The sequence below is a fragment of the Eucalyptus grandis genome, chromosome 3 (assembly GCF_016545825.1).
Source record: "Eucalyptus grandis isolate ANBG69807.140 chromosome 3, ASM1654582v1, whole genome shotgun sequence".
In the NCBI taxonomy this organism is placed as follows: domain Eukaryota; kingdom Viridiplantae; phylum Streptophyta; class Magnoliopsida; order Myrtales; family Myrtaceae; genus Eucalyptus; species Eucalyptus grandis.
Genome location: NC_052614.1, coordinates 61,930,269 through 61,951,318, shown reverse-complemented (window position 1 = coordinate 61,951,318; position 21,050 = coordinate 61,930,269). Strand labels below are relative to the sequence as shown.

The 21,050-nt window shown below is 39.7% G+C and overlaps 1 protein-coding gene across 1 annotated transcript; it reads right to left on the bottom strand.

Moving 5' to 3' along the window:
* Window positions 1–2,984: 2,984 nt before the first annotated feature.
* On the bottom strand, window positions 2,985–6,050 carry LOC120292027 (SNF2 domain-containing protein CLASSY 3-like). The gene is made up of 4 exons (XM_039309897.1): window positions 5,474–6,050; window positions 4,363–4,925; window positions 3,580–3,597; window positions 2,985–3,245 (listed from the first exon to the last, which is right to left on the bottom strand). Exons 1-4 carry the CDS (start codon window positions 6,048–6,050, stop codon window positions 2,985–2,987), a joined length of 1,419 nt encoding a protein of 472 aa, XP_039165831.1.
* Between the last annotated feature and the right edge of the window lie 15,000 nt (window positions 6,051–21,050).

Genomic DNA, 21,050 nt, shown 5'->3' with positions numbered 1-21,050 from the left:
GGAATTGGTACGAGACAAACGTGTTGAAGGCAAGATTTCTACACTAGGATGAATGCCTCCAACATCTTGCTCCATAAAATCGTGATCAACTACATCCGTCCAAAATCAATATCAAAGACCGATGTCTCTCATTCAGAAGTGAAGCTAATATACGCCATCAACACTAGCTACAAGTTCTCTCCACCTCACACCATCCTGATGCACATGTACAGGACAGTGGTGAAGGACAAGGGACAACTCCCTTACTTTGCTCTCATCACAAGAATCTTCAGACATTTCAAAATTCATATCCCCGCACTTTTATGTGCGCGAAGTATTGCTCCATTGGTGATTGGTTTGAAGATGGTCACCAAGATGCGTCTGAAGGAACTCAACAAGGTGTTAGAGCACATGAAGGAGAAATCCCCTGTCAAGGCAAAGCAAAGCTCTGCAGCATCAAAATGGAAAGGCAAGGAACCAATGTCAGAACCAATCAAGAAGAGGAGAGCCCTTATCTTGGAAGATGAAGAAGATGAGGATGACATCACTCTCTCCGCCTTTGCCCTTCGAAATTTGTAGAGTTTTGTTAGCTTTCAAGAGACAGAGGAAAGAGAGACCAGAGAAGAGGAAGAAACAGAGAAGAGAGAAGAAGGAAGAGAAGGAAGAAGACATGAAGAAGAGAAGAGAACAGAGGAAGAGGAAGAGGAAGGAAAGACAGAGGAAGGAAGAAGAGAAGAAGAGGAAGAAGAGGCTTAAGATGACTCCTTTGAGCCTACCTTGGCTGTACCCTTGTCGAGTGACTCTGAAACGACAAGGAGTGGAACTACTAGAGCAACAGAAAAAGGAAAACATCACTCCGATGCTGAAGCTGAAGCAAAATAGGAAGAAGAACTCACTTCTCCACCTGTAAGCACGCAAACAGGGGGAGTTGCTGAAAAACGAGGTATTTCTTCACCTACTCTTACTAGTGAAGTTACTCAATCAGCAACAGATCCAGAAGATGTGCATGCCTCTCACTATCCAGAAGCAGACATTGAGGCATCCACTTCTAGTCATGGTGGATGAACTGCTGATAATCCCTCCAATCTCAAGACTCTGGTACAAATTCGGTTGGACCCGGTCTTTGCACTAGAACAAACATCAAACTTTTCAAAACTGCTGGACATCTGTTGGATTTAAGGAGACATCAATATGGTTTGGAGTATGAGATCAAGGATCTCAAAAAGGCTTTCTTAACTACTTCAGTGTCATTGCAAGAACAGTTACTCGCCCTGAAGACTCAAGTGCAGGATAATGTGAAGGGTGAAGATTTATAGCCATTGAAGGAGACTCTTGAAAAGCTTGAGAAGACAGTGAATTCAATGGGGGAATTCTAGCTTGTTCACTTACCAAAACAAACATGACTTTCACACCACCTTTTCACTCAACTCTTTTTATTCTTCACTTTTGCTGTTGACAAAAAAGGGGACAAGTTGTGCAGATTTGGCTTGATCTGACTTTATCTTTTTGGTTTGATTTTGATGAGGTTTGATTTTGATGACTTTTTGACTTGGACTTTGATTTTCTTTGTTTGGTTTTGGACTTTGGACCTTGACTGCTTGACTGCTATTTACCGTGATTTGAATCTCTGATGCTTGCAATAACTTAGTCTATGATACTAATTGTGGATGGATAGTTATCCTATCTTACAGGATTAACATGTTTCCGTGGTTACAAAATGGATGCTATCCAGGTCCTAATAAACTTATTTTTATAAGTTATCATGTATTGCTTAAGTATTGTTTTGCAAGACAAAAGTTTTCAAATCTGCAAGAAATTTTTGTTACCATAAAAAAATGGGGAGATTGTTAGAGAAAACTCCTTTATTGTTTTGAAGTTGACAAAACGTTTCCATCATTCCAGTCTAAAGACTTCCAGACTCAAGTGTTAAAGTCTGAAGAACTCCAGACTCTGTCATCAAAATCTGAAGATCACCAGACTTAAGACTCAAAATCTGCCATCACTAACGGTTTCCAAACGAAGAAAGAAGATTTATCCAGATAACGGATTATCTTCAAGGATTCGATTCGTATGGATTTGTAAGACCTTACAGCTGGATACAACATCAACATGATTGATTATTGGAATCTACTCCGATTTGAAGATCGTTTGAAAGGCGAGCAAACTTGGAAGGTTCTACTTATAAAAACCAAAGATCCTGATTGTATGGGCGAACATGATTGATGGGTTTTCATTATCAATCATTCAACAACTCGAGATCACCTTAATTGATTCTGTCCAATGGGTAGATTGGAAGAATTCCTTTGGAAAGTGCTAACGGTTGTGAAGGCATGAAGGAGTATTTAAAGCTGACTCTCCAGTTGTTCAAAGTAGTGCGTGAAATAAGAATTTCAAAGTCTGAATCTCTCTAGTTACTTATTCTTTCATTTTCGAGCTCAAATTGTACACAAAAGAGAGAAGCACATAGTGAGACTTTGTGAAGAGACTAGTTGAGACTCTCCACTAAGGAAGTCGAAGATCACAAACTATATAATCTCTTTTGATTCATAATAGAATTCAGCCAATGGACTGTCAACGTGGGAGAGTGGACGTAGGCTTAGATTAAACTGAACCACTATAAACCTTGTGTTCCAATTCTCTTTTCTTAACTCCTTATTTCATTGCTTTATATAATTGTCTTATAGAATTATTTAAAGCAGTTTACATCCTTAGTCATTCATTTTTCAAAGGCAATCTATTCTATTAAGTCATGCAAGAAAATTTTTATATACACCTATTCACCCCCTCTAGATGTGTATACTAGCCCTTTCATGTCAAATCTCTCTAGGATCTCCTTAAAGTACTTTTTCTAACAGATAAAAACTTCGTTTTGAGTCTGCCTAACCTCCATCCCAAGAAAATACAACATTCCGAGTCTGCTTAACCTCCATTCCTAGAAAATACGAGATCTCAGCAAGATTAGTCATTTCAAACATCTTCATCATCTCTTGCTTAAATGCAGTAATCTAAGCATTATTACTCCCTGTCACTAGCATATCATCCATATAAAGAGACACCATCATTAAGTCAGATACTAACTTCTTGACATATAGAGTGGATTCACTAAGGCTTTTCTTGAAACCCAAGCCCAACAAGTGCTCATCCATCTTACTGTACCATGCTCTGGGAGCTTGTCTCAAGCCATAGAGAGCCTTTCTTAGCAAATAAACTTTCTCCTCCTGGTCTAGTGTGACAAAGCCTTCTAGTTGCTCAACATAAATCTCCTCCTGCAACACTCCATTCAAAAATGTAGATTTCACATCTAACTGATACACCTTCCATCCTTGTTGAGCTACCAAAGCAAGAGTCATTCTAATTGTATCTAGTCTTGCCACAAGAGCAAAGGTTTCTGAAAAATCAACTTCCCAAACCTATGCATGTCCCTTCACCACCAACCTGGCCTTATGCTTATTCATTGAGCCATCGGGATTGAGTTTGGTCTTGAAAACCCATTTTCCTCCAATCACCTTCATATCTTCACGCCCTCCACTAGCTCCCATGTCTGGTTCTTTTCCATCATAGCCAACTCTTCCTTCATTGCATTCATCCACTTCTAATCACCTTTAGCTTCCTCATAACCTGCAGGTTCAAAAAACAACCACACTGTACCTCTAATATATATCAATCAAAGATCTAGTACCCCTAACTAGAACATCATCCACTAGCTTGTTAGGTTCTAGTGAGATCTCCTTGTGCTTTCCTTGTTGTCCTCTCCTTGTATACTTGATTTGATTGATGGTTGGATTGTTAGGAAAGGGAGCAACTTCATAATCTTGATCCATAGCTTCCCAAAAATCACAACCCTCTAGATAGGCTCACATTCTCACTGCCCATGCTTGATAATTTTCTCCATCAAACACTGGTGCAGCCGTTGCTGAAAAACCAGTCAATCCTACCTCCATCTTGCCTTTAGCTTCTATGGATGCAGACACACTTCTCAATCAATCTCACATGTCACTCACAGCCCCTTAAGATCAAGATGGCTCTAATACCAGTGTTGTCTCTTAAAGAAAAGAAGCAGAATTGACAGCAAAAGCTGTAATTTTTTATTTTTATTTTAGAAAACTGAAATTGCTTAAATACAGACTAAAACTTCACCATAAAAACACGTTGCCCACTAACTAACAACTTGCTTGGTCCACAAAACCAGCAACAAACTAGCATAATAGCCAAAAAAACATGCAGCTAAACACTCATACAAGATAGGACTGACCAAGTAAAAACGACTAATTAACTCCTACAAATAGGACATCAACAAACTGACTTAACTAAGAAAATAAGATAGTGCAGCCTTGATACATCAACAGTGGTTCCTTTCGTGATCAAATGGTAGGTATAGACTACCTTCTTCGGGCCAATTCTGAAGGCGCGGCTGATTGCTTGCCTCTCAACTGAAGGATTCCAAACCACGTCAAGCAAGACAGCTCTTGATGATTCAACTAGACTTATGCCCTCAGAGCAAGCCTTAGTCGAAGCTAACATTGCTCTTGCTTGGCTTTGTGGGTTGTTGAATTTCCCAATCAAATGCTGACATTCCCTCAGATGGAGACTCCCATGCATGTGTAGAAGCTCTTTTCCTTGGGAGGACCATTGGAAAGTCAATCTCAATTGGTCACTAATGAAGGACAATGGCTCTTTGTATTGGCTGAAAACCAGAACCTTCTCGCCGAGTGCTTCGCTAAGCTGGATTAACTCCACTAGGAACCTTGTCTTTATCCCGGCATCTGTGTGAGTCTTTAGATCTTCAAGCTTCTGACGCTCATGACAGATGACAAGTCTTTCATTCGCATATGCATTGCAGCTTAAGATCAGAGAAGGGTGAATGCAAGCCAAAGACAGCTTGAACTCATACTCAAATGTGCATTGAGATCTTTGAATGTTCTTGACTATCTCCTTCTGCCTATCCCCTGGGTTTAACACCAGTATGCACTCTTTTATACCAGGAAGATTCTTGTTAAAAAAATTTCGATTTGTGCGGTTGCGGAAGCATGGTTTTGGTATTAATTATAGTTTTTGGTCAGTGACGTGTGCAAGTGTATGGTATAGTTTGTAGAGGATAGACAAGCGACAAGATAGGATAACTAAAGGATATAGGACATGGGGAAAATAGGGGGAAAATAGTTTCACTAGTTGAACAAAATAATTGTACAATAGTTGGAGGAAGTATTGGTGAGGGAGCATGATGTGGTTTTTATGCTTATCTCCCTCACCCTCTTACATTTGTTGTCCCCTCTTTCCTATTTATAGGGTGCTCTACCAACATTCTAGATTTGTGTAGAATGTTGTCTACTTTGGCTTAATCTAGAGAGTTCTAGATTGTAGTTTATCCTCTCTTCTTCTAGAGAGATCTACACATGTGCTTCTACATTTTTCTTTCTTCCAAAAACTTCATCTAGGGAATTCTAGAAGTTTAGCAACTCTAGAAAATTCTAGAAAATGGATCATCATTTCCAACAATTCTGTTTAAGAATGCTCCCTTTGTGAACATGAACAAATGGAGCCATGATAGACCAGAGATTCACAATTGCATCATCAGCCACTTTGTCATGTGGCTGAACAAGGGAATTGGTATCATCTGTTTTAGCTCTTTTCCACACTGTTGTTCTTGTCTGGCAGAATTTCTTGAGACTCAGGGGGAGTTCGTTGGCTGTTGTGGGTCTCACTAAGCACAAGGTGTTATAGAGCTCTAGAAAGTTATTCTGGAAAGGGGTACCCGAGAGGATGATCCTCTTCTCAGTCCAAGGTTTCAGTAGAAGATTCCAAATGCTGCTCCTCCGGTTTCGTGGCGTGTGCCCTTTGTCAAGAACCGCTACACCTGGAAAATCGAGAAGAATCTTTCTCATCTCTTCATATTCCTTTTCAATCTTTGCCTTCTTCACTGGATCCTTTGTGCCTTTCCTATTTCGTACAGCAAGCTTCTCATACAGATTGTAACTTATCCCTAGTATGCTGCTTCTCTTACTCCAGGAATATACCTTGATCATCTGTATCACATCGCTACATTGCTTGAGGTGGCTATTTGCCTCCACCATTCTCACAGCTTTTGGATTTTCTGCCCTGAGAACTCCAGATTATTCAAGTTGTGGAATGAAATGCTGGTGTCCCATTTCTTGTTCCACTTCCTGAACTCTTCTTCCCAAGTGAGAAGCAAGCTCACAGGAGCGATAACCACAGACTGGGAATTGGGGAAGAGTCTGAGATATGTGTGTGAAAAAAGTATGGTCATGCAAGTCTTTCCTATGCCTGGAGCGTGAGATATGATGCACCCACCAACGTCGTTAGGCGCAGAGTTGGACAAGTCTTTTAGATCAATAGACCCTGCTATGTTCTTCCACATAAACTCAAATCCCTCTAGCTGGTGCGAATACATTTTACTCCTGTCACAGGGGATGAGATCCAAAACGGAGCCGCTCTTATGAGAGATTTTGTCAGAGTCATCTCCTGAAGTCTGAAGACAATCCTCTTCAAACAAAGACAAATTTCCTCTATTGAGTACTAGAGTGCTACAGTACTAGAGTGCTATAGTACTAGATCTCCACCAGACATATGTAAGGCATTAGCTAGTACCCTAAAGTGTATACCATGATTTTTTTGTCCATCAATAACTACATGCATTGCATGATGGATGTGAAGAAGTAGACCATTATCTCGGCAATAATTAGCCAAGCTATTATTTGTAGTGAATCCCCCTATTAAGTAGTCATGCATTACAATGGGAACTCCTAATTCTCTGGCAAATACAATCCCTATGATCATTTCTTCGCAAGTACCTGCAATAGCATTCAAGTAATGCCATTTGATTTCACCTGTTTCAGCCTGTGATTTAAAAATTGCTTCGGTACAAAATAAGAAACGGTCTCTCTAATGCATATATGGTTGTGAGTTCACGTTCTCATCATCTTTCGTAAAATCAAGTCCACCATGAAGACATTCATAAACTACTCTACCGTAGTTCTTAGTGGATAACCCCAATTTAGGTTCAATAGTACATCCCAATAGGGGACGCCCACACTTGTTCAATTTATCTCTCTCAACTTGGATGCCATGAGGCGGGCCTTGGAAAGTTTTCATATAGGATGGAGGGATTCGTAGATCCTCAGACGTAGAGAGTGCAGGGCTTTGAACATCAATACATTACCCACAATCGAAGTAAACATATTAGTAACAAAACCTTCTCTTAAAAGGTCTAAAGGGTAAGCTACATAACATATATATTGATTTTCTTCTCCAACAACAGGCTCAATGTGGTAGCATCTTTCTTTATAACGATCAAGGCTGGTAAGCCCATTGGTCCACACAATTGTCCATGTGCCAGTAGAAGATTTAGCAACTATCGCAGCCCCTGCTTCCTTAGGAGGAACTCCAAGTTGAGGAGTTACTCAAAATGCTACCAAGATATCAGTATTCTTAGTTTCAAGTCATGATTATAATAAGTCAGTTTATAATTTTTAACACCAGCTTTGAATCCAACACTTGCTTTAGTCTCTATTTGTGGTGACATAAGTCCCTCCCTACAACTCATGAATTAAAATTCTCACAACAACAAGGTCTACTTGACGGAAATTTGAAGTTAATGAAAGCCTTCACAAAAATCTTTCACAAAATCATCAACAAATATTATCAACGAATATTATAAACTAATCATAATGGTTGTTTACTAGACCATGGTATTTGATTCGCCAAATACATCATTATTGTATACTCTTTAATATGTTTGAAATTTAGAATCCCTTAATTTTTTTTTCAATCAAAATATCATATTGAAATAATAAGAAATTTACTCTTGACAGTCATATATGTTGCATATATAAATCCTAGATATAAAAATATGAGGAATTTATATCCATGAAAAAGGAAAGGGTATAGGTATAAAAAAAAAGAAAAAAAGTAGACTAGGCATATAAGGCTCTATTGAAAAAAGAAAAAATAAGGCCCAATGAGATCAAAATAATGAATTGTAAAAAGATTTTAGGTTCGAATTCCAAAGATAATATGGAATTTCTTGTTATAATGATAGACAAATCCAATTGAGGACTTTCTCAAGCTCAATATTTTTATTCATCCATTTGATCTTGATATTTTGAAAATAGGTTGGTTGAACTTGAGAATTCACTTGTTGAAATTGAATAAGTAAACAAAATAGAATTGGATTTGGTAGGATGGTACCAATTAAATCAGTGTTAATTACCATTTCTTATTGAATTAACTGATCAACTTGCTATCGAATGTTTTTTTTTTTTTTTTTGGATTCAACAATTTTTGCAAAAAAATTCAATATATATCACTTTTATTATTATGAGAATCAATCCTACCACTTTAGGTCCTAGAGTTTCCACACTTGAGGAAAAAAAAAACACCTTGGGATGGATTGCTCAAATCATTAGTCCAATAGTAGATGTAGCCTTTCCCCCAGGCAAGATGTTTAATATTTATAACGCTCTAGTAGTTGAAGATCGAGATACTATCGATCAAGAAATTAATGTGACTTGTGAGATACATCAATTATTAGGAAATAATTGAGTCAGAATTGTAGCTATGAGTGCTACATATGGTCTAATAAGACGAATGGAAGTGATTGACACAGGAGCTTCTCTAAGTGTTCCAATTGAAAGGGCTAGTAATAACACCTAGAGGGGGTGAATGGGTGTGAACAAATTTTTTTGCAAGGTTTAGTAGAAATAATTTGCCTTTAGAAAATCATAGACTATGAACGAATTCAAACTTTAGCAGTTAGATAAAACTTCAAATAAAGGAGTTTAAACTTAAACAGTTAATTAAAGCTACGAATCAAAATAAAGGAGTTCATGGAAGAGAATAAGAACACAAGGTTTATAGTGATTCAGCTTAGATCAAGCCTACGTCCACTCTCCCGCACTAACAATCTATTGGCTGGATTCCACTAAGAAACAAAAGAGATTTTACAGTCTTGTGATCTTGACTTATCGGTGAAGAGTCTCTACTGGTCTCTCATAAAGTTTCACTATGAGTTTCTCTCTTTTGTATACAACTTTAAGCTCAGTGAATGAAATAACAAGGAACTAGGAAGCTTCAGACTTTAAAATTTTTCTTTCACGCACTCTATCGAACAACTAGAGAGTCCGCCTTAAATATTCGTTCATGCTTTCTCGACCGTTGGCACTTTCCAAATGAATTTTTCCAATCTACTTGTTGAACAGAATCAATCAAAGAGATCTCGAGTCGTTTGATGATTGTGATGAAAGTCCGTCAATCTGATCACTCATACAATCAGGATCTTAGTTTCCATAAGTAGAACTTTCCAAGTTTGCTTGCCTTCCAAAAGATTTGATTATTGGAATTGATTCCAATAAAGATAATCAATCATGCAGGTGCCATATCCAGCCATAAAGTCATCTATAAGCCATACGAATCGAATCCTTGAAAAAATAAAGATAATGTCACATCTAGATAAGTCTTCATTCTTCAATTTAGAACTGTCGGTGTGAGCAGACTTTGAATCTAAAGTCTGGCGGTCTTCAGACTTTGACACTAAAATCTGAAAGTCTTTAGACTAGACTTTGGAAATGTTTTGTCAACTTTAAAATAGTAAATGAGTTTTCTCCAACACCAGTCGATAGAGCGACTCTCGGTCGAATTTTCAACATGCTTGGAGAACTTGTTGATGATTTAGGACCTGTAGATACTTGTACAACATCTCCTATTCATAGATCTGCCCCCACCTTTATATAGTTAGATATAAAATTATCTATTTTTAAACAAGAATTAGATCTTCTAACCCCTTATCGGAGTGGAGGAAAAATAGGACTATTCGCGCGGGGGCTCAAGTGGATAAAACATTATTCATTATGGAATTGATCAACAACATTGCCAAAGCTCATGGTGGGGTATCCGTATATGGAGGAGTAGGTAAACGTACTCATAAAGGAAATAATCCTTTTCATTCCTATTATTCTTTCTTAAAAAGGGGGGTTTAACCAAATTCAATTCTCTCTCAATATGTTCCTCAAAAAATCCGATTTGGGCGGATTCTTCCCCAACTAAGAAGAGATCTTGGCGGAATTGCTACATATGAACCTGAATGTTACAGCTCGTGCATAGAACTTACCTAACAAGTGGGCTGAACCTGAATCTTACAGCTCGTGCATCTTTACTTTTTAAATTCAAATATTCAAAACATTCGTATTACTCAAATGCCGATACATGAATTCCTCGTGCCTTTTTTGGTAATACTTCCGAAAGTAAAATAATATTTTAAATTTTAGGAGAAAGCACGTACTCGACAGGCCCAGCGGACAATATTAATAGTGCTTGGAGTTTGGATAGGATCTCCTGATTTTCAAAATTCAGTGGTTCAATTGTTCATGTCAATGGAAATACGTAACATTCTAGACGATTTTTAGCATTTGTTGAGTCGAACTGCAAGCAGAGGACCGATTCCACCATAATCTAAAAGAAGTTTGAAGTAACAATACAAATCCCAAAGATGCAGAGAAAACTAACCGGCTTTCTTCTGTCCTTTCTTGCAGGCACAGGAGGTCGAGCAGAATGTCCAACATAAGCCGGAGGAGTCGGACGACGCTCAAGAGTCACGGGAGTCGGAGGACTCGGACAAGGCTCAGCCCAAGGCTTAGAACGATGCATATGGCAATGCTGACGCTTCGGCATAGCCCTTTGAAGCTCGGGAGGCCGAAAACTTTTACGAGTCTGAGGAGGAGGAGCTGCAGCAGGCTCTTCAACATCAACTTCAGCTCGCGGAGGCTCGTCATCAGGATGTCGATATTTAAGAACTCCAATAATTCCAAACAGAATCAGAAGCACAATGGACCCAATCGGACTGAATGTGAGATACATAATCAGAATTGCCAGTAGTATCCCCGCCAAAGCCGCCTTCCACCAATCCATCGCTTGCTCTCGCGCTTGCACCATGGCCGCAGTCCACCAATCCATCGCTCGCTCTCGCGCTTTTCTCACAGAGGCGCACAGGAGGTCTATAAACATTAGACAAGAATACACATCACCCTCGTGACAACGCGGGAGGTTCCTTCTGATTCTTTCGTTCCAATCTGATAAAGGTCAAATTCAAAAGTAATCACGAGCGACTCTTTTAACTTACTTTTTACTTTTGATATTGCGGTGCGCCCATCTTGACTTTTCTTCTGCCGTAGGAAGATATCTTTCAAATTATGCCTTATATAGACAGACGTGTAAATTCACATATAATTCTTTTCATTTTTTTTTTTTGGTGAATTGATTATATTTGAATTTTCTTGCGACAGATAAAAAATAAAAAACTTACTGTCAGCAGTAGAAGTAGACGAAGATGATGCAAGAATGTCATTGGCAGTTCTAGTAAGTTGTTCGATTCAATTGGATCTATAAATCGGGTTCCTTTGTTTATTAGTTTACTAGTTTACGTGGGAATGGACGAACTTAATAGGATACCGTTATTGCCATAAATGAAGGGTAAAACTTCAAATTAGTACACCCATCAACTGTCACTTATTATTTAACTCGTAATTTGACAATAAAATTTAATGGATGATAAATTTATCATTAGTGTATCTATTTGGGATTTTTGGTAAAACATATAAACTTATAAACAAGACCTGCCAATGGCTCCACGAGATTTCATACCAAGGAGAAGATAGATCGCTAGTGTCAAGAACCAGGATACTGGGCGGACAAGTCGGTCAATGTCCCTATAAATTAAAAATAAAATGAGTTCACGGTAGGTTAGCACGTGGACCTTGCTCAAGAAATAACTTCTTTTCTCGCGAAAAGATAGTGCTTTGTGATGAACACTAACAATCAAGAAACGTATTGATATATAAATTTTAATGATCCAATTATTTAGGGCACGTTTGGTAACGTTTTTGTTCAAAAATTGTTCCTCGAACAGAAATAGAAAAAACTATTTCTGTTTCGAGAAACAATCTTTTAATAGAAGAACGCGTTTGGTAATCGCACAAAATTTCTATTCGCGGAATAGAAAAGAACAGAAACACATTTGGTAAATTTGTATAATTTTTTGTTTCTTTCAATTTTTTTACTATTTTTATTTTATTTTTCCTTTTTCCTTTTTCTTTTTTTCTTTTTTTCTTTCTTCCTTTTGGCCGATCACCGGCCTCGGCCATGGCGACAACCGGCCGATGGGGGCGCGGCCTCACCCGCCATCCCGGGCGACGTCGACCTAGCGGTGGCCCGGCCCAGATGCCTCGCCGTGGCTAGGCTATGCCGCTAGCCCTCATCAACCGGTTGCTGGCCATGGCCGAGGCCAGAGACCGGCCAACGAAAAAGGAAGAAAGGAAAAAAAAAAAAAAAAAAAGGGAAAAAAGTGTTTCTCGGAATTGTTAAGAGAACAAGAAACAAGTTTTTCTACTTCTTGTTTCTATTCCAAATCTGTTCCCGGGAACAAAAAATCTATATTTTGTTCCCAGGGAACAAAATGTAAATAAATGCATTTACATTCTTTTTGCCCCCTTAAACAAAAAGACAAAATTTTTTTGTTCTAGGGAAGAGAAACACAATTAAACAAACAAGGCCTTATTCATTGCATAGAAAATTATGGATTAATTTTTCCATCTAAACAAAAATATTAGAACTAAATTGCATAGCATGTAGTTTTAGGAGCATTTACTATATAGTTTTCATTAATTGCATTAGTATTGGACTGGTGGTGGATGGTTTTGAGCTTAAAATTTGATAAATTGAACCTAGGGGCAAAATTCAGCAGCAGTAGGGGAGAAGTGGTTGAAATTCACATGGAGAACGAGCCAAAATTGAGTTTGATTTAATCTAATTTCAACCCGTTTGATTTAATTAATAATAGGTCTTATGTTAATATAGCTCATTACTTTAATAAGGCTTAAATTCAGCCTACAAAATCAAGGTTAAACCTAGGTTTTGCATCATAAATAGAACATTACGCCTCACAAATTAGAGGACAGCAATTCTATTTTCAGAACACATAGAACACTAGGTAGATACACGTGAGGAAAAGAAAGAGAGAGAGAGAGAGAGGACTCAGCCAGCCCTGGGCTGAGACCATGTCGCACAAAGCTCCGTCGCACGAGAATCCCCTCCGCTGGGGCCTCCTTACGCTGCCAGCCCAACGACTGTATCAAGCCTAGCCCATGTCGTGGACCAGCGTTGTCCTCCCGTGCCGAGAACCTCGTCGCGCCATGCTGTCCTTGCCACTTTTGTTGTTTGAGTCTCGACAACGCTACTTTTCTCCCGACCCTGACGATCGCACCTGTTGGCGCTACCCCTAGCCGAGACGTCCCTGCTGTTGTCGTACCTCACTGTCCCGACAAGCCAAACTGCGATGATGCTGCTACATTTCCAAACCAGTCGAGCCTTGCCAGAGTCTTGCCGTGAGGCCTGCCCCAAGCCGCCTCTTGCACTGCCGCCAAGTCCTGCCCTGCACTGCCTGAGCCAACGTGTTGCCTCACCATGCCGTGACAACCCAAGCCACTACTTGGCTACCCAATATGCATCACCGCAGCAACGAGCCGCCGCCGCTGTCCACCAGCCACGACACTGCCAATAGCCTTCTTTAAACTTGCTCTTTCACCTTTGATCTTTAATATTTCAAACTTTGCATGCCGACCCTTTTCTTCCGTGAAACCTCCAAATTCTTTCATACGTTTGACTAGTTGACGGGCTATTACGTTCTTATATTTCTTTTTTCTCCCCTTGCTTTCCGATACAATACTAAATGTAGTGGCCAAAAAGGACAACGCGGCAATGCCTGGAAAGCAACGAATAAGCGCGCGGAGGGAAGAATCCTAGAAGTGAAGAGGAAAAGGCCCACTTGGAGCAGGGAATGGAGGAATGGTGACCATTCAAAGGCTAATGCCAAATAGGCAACGACTCGCTGGTCAATGAGAGAAAATGACAGAAACTTAATTCCAAAGCAAAACAGGGATAAGGGGTCCCCCTGCCGGTGAACCCGTGATTAAGATGAACCAAAATCGGACTTGGAAAAGTCTAGGGATTGAAACAAACAATAAGCAGTGAATTTAGTTACAAAATTCTGTTATCAAAATATATATCCATTTATATATCTGATAAACAATGAATTAATTACAAAATCAGAGTTTTAAAATCCACCAATCATGATATTTATACCTTTGCAAATTCAACTTTTTAAACCTTAACAATCACCATTTCTAACATATCCAACCGTGTCAACTCATGCCCAAATAATCATTAAGATGAACCAAAATCGGACTTGGAAAAGTCTAGGGATTGAAACAAACAATAAGCAGTGAATTTAGTTACAAAATTCTGTTATCAAAATATATATCCATTTATATATCTGATAAAAAATGAATTAATTACAAAATCATAGTTTTAAAATCCACCAATCATGATATTTATACCTTTGCAAATTCAACTTTTTAAACCTTAACAATCACAATTTCTAACATATTCAACCGTGTCAACTCATGCCCAAATCTAATCATCAAAAGTTCCCTGCTAAGAACACTCTCATTTGACTTGTTCATATGAGATGAATGGAATGAGCAATCATTATTGAGAGATAGTATATATCTATTATAAGCGAATTGAACCCCCACTATTTATATTTACTAGAGTAATATCAGAAACTTAATAATCTCATATCTAATACATAATATAGGTACAATTTCCAACATGAGTTATTTCTTATTATGTCAAAATGAATAGTATAATATGCTCAAAGTGAATAGTGAAATACTCTTTAATGTGAACAGTAAAATACGATCATACCCATTTAATCAATTACGTCGAAACAAACAAATATGATCCCAACATATTAATCAATTTCAAATCACACATCAATAATTTTTTTCATTAATCAATGTCTTGCTCCAACCACACATCCATGGCTCGTTCATTGAATGATTTCAAGCACACATCAATTTACAAACCACTGGTCAATACTTAATATAAAATTAATCAGTCATATCAGTAGTACATTCCACTCTCGCTTTCATACTCTCGTTCCCTCCCTTTCACGAAGACTCGCTCTCCTTTTTTATTTCCCTTTCTCTCTCCTCTCTTTTACTCCTGTTTGTTTTCTTCTCCCTTTCTCTTTCACCCTCGCGGCTCTTCTTCCCTCTCTTTCTCCCCAGTTTTTCCTCCCTTTTCCCTCTTTTCTTCCCTCTGTTCCCTCCCGGTCTCCCACTCTCTCTCTCTCAGTTATTACAGCGAGGGAGCTCGAGTGTGGGTCCACACCTGTGCTTTGCGAAGGGAAGGGAGAGAAGAGCCCTTTTGCATTATGCCATCGTGAACGGGGAGCTCGATGTCTTGAAGGCACAGCTCTCCCCTCCGGCTGAGTCCGTCCAAGAGTCAACCAACCGAGAGGAGACGGCGCTTCACCTCACCGTGAAGAACAACTGGTTTGACGTGGTTGTTCTATTGGTAGAGCATCTGAAACAGCACAAGAAGGAGCAGCTAATCAATTGGAAGGACAACAAAGGTAATACCGTCTTGCATCTCGCTTCAGGTTCCTTTTTTTATAGCACTTTTCTTGGCGCATCATTTCAGCGAGGGTGTTAATTTGGTATCCCAACAAGGCTACAACATGCAAAATTCTTCTAGGCAAAGTAATTTGGCATCCCTACAATATCTAAAAATCAATGAGAACAAAATAGAGATTGAAAAAAATTGCAGGTGGTTGACTTCATCCTTTGTGGGCATGCTATGGATTGTGCGGTCGTAGATGTGTGCGCCTCAAACAAATTGGCTTGACGCCTCTAGATATCTCAATCCTCTTGCAAAGGGGGAGCAGGAGATAGAGAGGAGAGAGAAATTCTCACACGAATTGGAGCCAAACACGAAAGAGGAAGATCAAACCTGCCTGCATCATCACTAGTCTCAATGGACGACGACAATATCAAGGGAGCTACCAGTCATCAATCAGATGGGGAACAAGCAACGAGTGCTCCTCAATCACCCTTACGTTTGCCATCGAAAAAATTGAAAAGAGAAAAAGAGTCGATAGGCGACATACGCAATGCCCTGCTGGTTGTTGCCGCGCTCATTGCTAGCACCACCTACCAAGCCGTGCTTCAGCCTCCAAGCTTTATTACAAAAGTCAATAATAATTCCACAAAAGGCTTCCAACGGTACCATGCATCTTGGATAACTGGTCCTCATGGCAGGGACTTAGCGTACATCGTCTTCATGAGTGGCAACACGTTCGGATTCTTGATGTCGGTCCAAATGATCATTTGCCTTAGTAAAGATCTCCCTGTCAGGCTGCCGTTGTTGCTCTCTGTGACTGCAATGGTTCAAACTTACTATTGCTTCACTTATTACCTGCCGTTCACCATACTGGATAGAACGTTTGGTCTGAAAAACGTGGAATTGTTGAGCGTGCTGCCGATATCGATGTCAATTCTTCTTCTACTGGCACAGAGGTGGTTGGCGCTAGCTTTAGATTTTTGGTTGAAAAAGCTTTCTGGGTTTAACTTCCAAGGGGATATGTACAGTCTAAGGACCCAAACATTCGTTGTTAATGATAGAGAGAACAGAGAAAATCTCGCACGAGTTGAAGCCAGACACGGAAGAGGAAGATCAAACTCACCAGCATCAAGACCAATCTTGAAGGAAGATAGATCAGATTGGGAACCAGTCACAAATTTGAAAATTTTAAACCAAGAAAAAGAGTCAATAGGCGATGTGCGTAACACCCTGCTAGTTGTCGCTGCGCTCATTGCGAGCACAACCTACCAAGCCGTGCTTCAGCCTCCAAGCTTTATGATAAAAGTTGATGATTATTCAACGAGAGGCTTCCTTGCATACTATTCTTCTTGGGTGACTCTTCCTCTTGGCAGGGATGTTGCGTACATTGGCTTCATAAGCGGCAACACATTTGGACTCTTGTTGTCAATCCAGATGATCATTTGCCTCACTAGAGATCTCCCCGCCAGGCTGCCGCTGTTACTCTCCCTGACTGCACTAGTTCAAACTTACTATTGCTTCACATATTACCTGCCATTCACGTTACTGGACAAAGCGTCTGGTCTGAAAAATGTGGAATTGTTGAGCGTGCTACCGGTAATGATGTCGATTCTTCTTCTACTCGCACAGAGGCGGTTGGCACTAGCTTTAGATTTTTCGTTGAAAAAAATTTATGGGTTTAACTTCCAAGGGGATATGTACAATCTAAGGACCCAATCCTTTGTTGTTAGTGATAAAAAGAACAGAGAAAATCTCACACGAGCTAAAGCCAAACATAGAAGAGGAAGATCAAACTCGCCCGCTTCAGGACTAGTCTCAGAGGAAGATCAATCAGATGGGGAACCAATCACAAATTTGAAAATTTTGAACAAAGAAAAGAATTTGATAGGTGACACACGCAACGCCCTGCTAATAGTCGCCACACTTATTGTAAGTGCGACCTACCAAGCTGCACTTCAGCCTCCAAGCTTTAAGATAAAAGTCGATGATAATTCAACAGAAGGTTTCCTCGCATACTATGCATCTTGGGTGACTCGTCCTTTTGGCAGGGACATCGCATACATTGGCTTCATAACCGGCAACACATTTGGACTCTTGCTATCAATCCAAATGATCATTTGCCTCACTAAAGATCTCCCCGTCAGGCTGCCGCTGTTACTCTCCGTGACCGCACTAGTTCAAACTTACTATTGCTTCACGTATTACCTACCGTTCATGTTACTGGACAAAGTGTCTGGTCTGAAAAACGTGGAATTGTTGAGTGTGTTGCCAGTGACAATGTCAATTCTTCTTCTACTAGCACAGAGGCGGTTGGCACTAGCTTTGGATTTTTGGTTGGAAAGGCTTTCTCGGTTTAACTTCCAAGGGGATATGTACAGTCTAAGGACCCAATCCTTCGTTGTTAATGATAGAGAGAATGGAGAAAATCTCACACGAGCTGAAGCCAGACACAGAAGAGGAAGATCAAACTCACCTGCTTCAGGACTAGTCTCAAAGGAAGATCAATCATATGGGGAACTATTCACAAAGTTGAAAATTTTGAACAAAGAAAAGAATTTGATGGGCAACATACGCAATGCCCTACTAGCTGTCGCCACACTCATTGCGAGTGTGACCTACCAATCTGTGCTTCAGCCCCCAAGCTTTAAGATAAAAGTCGATGTTAATTCAACAGAAGGCTTCCTCGCATACTATGCATCTTGGGTGACTTGTCCTTTTGGCAGGGACATCGCATACATTGGCTTCATAAGCGGCAACACATTTGGACTCTTGCTATCGATCCAGATGATCATTTGCCTCACCAGAGATCTCCCCGTCAGGTTGCCGCTGTTACTGTCTGTGACTGCACTAGTTCAAACTTACTATTGCTTCACGTATTACCTTCCGTTCACGTTACTGGACAAAGCATTTGGTATAAAAAACGTGGAATTATTGAGTGTTCTGCCAGTAACTATGTCAATTCTTCTTCTACTGGCACAAAGGCGGTTGGCACTAGCTCTAGATTTTTGGTTGGAAAGGCTTTCTCGGTTTAACCTCCAAGAGGATATGTACAGTTTAAGGACCCAATCCATCTGTGTAAATGATAGAGACCTCAAAGAAATTCTTGTACAAGCTGGAGCAGAACATGAAAGAGGAAGATCAATCTCGCCCACATCAAGTCTACTCTCAGAGAAAGATCAATTAGATGGGGAACCAGTCACAAATGCTCCTCAATCATCATCACGTATCCCATCAAATAATTTGAAGAAAGAAAAAGTGCCGATGGGCGACATACGCAATGCCCTGCTGGTTGTCGCCACGCTCATCGCGCGCGATCTACCAAACTGTGCTTCAGCCTCCAAGTTTTACAACAAAAGTCGATAGTAGTTCCATGAAAGGCTTCCTCACATCCTATACATCTTGGATGACTAATTCTCTTGGCAGGGACTTGGCATACATTGCCTTCATGAGTAGCAACACATTCGGACTCTTGGTGTCGGTCCAGATGATCATTTGCCTCACCAGAGATCTCCCCATTAGGCTGCCACTGTTACTTTCTGTGACCACGATGGTTCAAACTTACTATTGCTTGACATATTACCTGTCGTTCACAAAACTGGAGAAAGCGTTTGGACTGAAGAACGTGGAATTGTTGAGTGTGCTGCCGCTAACAATATCAATTCTTCTTCTACTGATACAGAGGTGGGTAGCGCTAGCTTTAGACTTATACTTGGAAAGGCTTTCTCGGTTTAACCTCCTAGGGGATATGTACACTATAAGGACCTAATCTATCACTGTTAATGATGGTTTTTTTCCTTCCTCTGAGGTTGAGCTAAGAAATGCAAGTCTTTAGCAGTATCGGATGGAGTTTGTTCGACAAGGTCAGATATTGATTTGCTGTCCTTAATTCTCTGCAGTTGATTGTGTGGTGTCCACAAGTGATTAGCTGTATCATATTTTCCTAATAAATCTGAGTTTAGAGCACGATTGTAACTTCACGGACAGCAGTCGAGTTTCTGAGATGTGGTTGCACGAGTTTTCCTTCTAAGTGCTCATTTGGCCTTGCTTCTTCAGATGAATTGGCCATCATGAGTACATCTTCGTGAGGTTGAGACTTTGTCTGTAAGAGCAGGTGGAAGAATTACTGTTAATCCCAAGAAGAAATTGGGCGTAGTTTGTGTAATTATAAATTTCCCATGATCAAGCAATTTCCAACAAATAAACCACAATTCATGCTTAGAGGAGGGCCAGCACTATATTTTGCAGATTCGTGATTATTAGTTCTAACTAGCAGGGCAGATATGTCCCCTCAAATGGACCCACGATTGATCGAAGCAGCTGAGAGGCACAATGTTGATGAACTGAATGACTTGATCAGAAGCAATGCACTCATCCTAGAGGATAAGGCTCTCCAAGGAGCCAGCCACAAGCAGTTACACATCGGTTCTGTCACTTGCCATTTGAATTTTACCTCGTTCTCAAGTCGATGCCGAAGATTGCGGAGAAGTGAGTAATGAACGTCACTCACAATGTTTTGCGTAATGTTGTGGCTATATATTTTCTGCAACCTAGGTTGTTGTCCAATTAAATTCGTGTCCCATGGATTAAAATAAGTAGGTAAGACATAAACTGTGAGCCGTGTGCAGAATATAGTTAAGAGGGTGATAGCTGAATTGTGATCAACTTCAACAAGGCGTTTCTTCACTGTTTGAAACAACCAAGGAAAAAAAATCTCAAACGAACAAGAGTTCCTAACATAATCTAATAAAACGAGGGAGAAAGAAAAGGAAAAGGAAAAGGAAAGGAAACATTCACCATGCAAAGAGTTTCTGCGGCCATATTTAGTCTCTGTTACATGAAGTCTCCAAGTTTATACTACCGCTCTCTCTCTCTCTCTGTGTGCGCTTTATTATTCCTTCAACTGGGTTCATACCATAGGACCTGGTTTTTAAATTTGATAGACCCATATTTCAAAAGTCAAGGAAACAGGACAGGAGCAAAAGGAAGTAAAAGTTTAATGTTTCTACCTCGTATCTCGGGATCAACAGAAGATTTAAGATTTTAGTGCTATATAATTTTCTTACATATTCATGCCGTAGCGTTGGCTTATGGAAAATGACTTGAACTTACCAGTATTTCTCGACTCTCAAGCGACCATACAACATCTTGTATTACTGCTGGAAGTGATCTTAGATCGATTTTAATGCTACTTTGCATTGATATAGCTAAAATCATGACGTAGCAGCCGCATTTAGAATGGATTTTTTCATTTGATCTGGTTTCTAAGCTGGTAGGGTATACTGATCATAAAGAACAGGTGATATCTGTTTTTGCCTCCATTTTTGGGCTAAGAAATCCATCTTTCTTAAAGAGTCACATACGAATCTTCAGCATACATTGTTTACATACAAGTGAACCCATTTAGTTCAGAGCAATAGTCCTTTAGGCATGCTATAATGTAGCAATATTTTTTCGGTGATGAGATTTTCTTTAATAACACTCGGACTGAGCAATTCAGAAGGTTGCCTAGCACAAGCTTTATTTTATGTATCAAAATTTAATCAAGAATATAGCAAGAGATCGTTGGGCATGAGTAAATGAACTTGTTCTATAACTCTTCG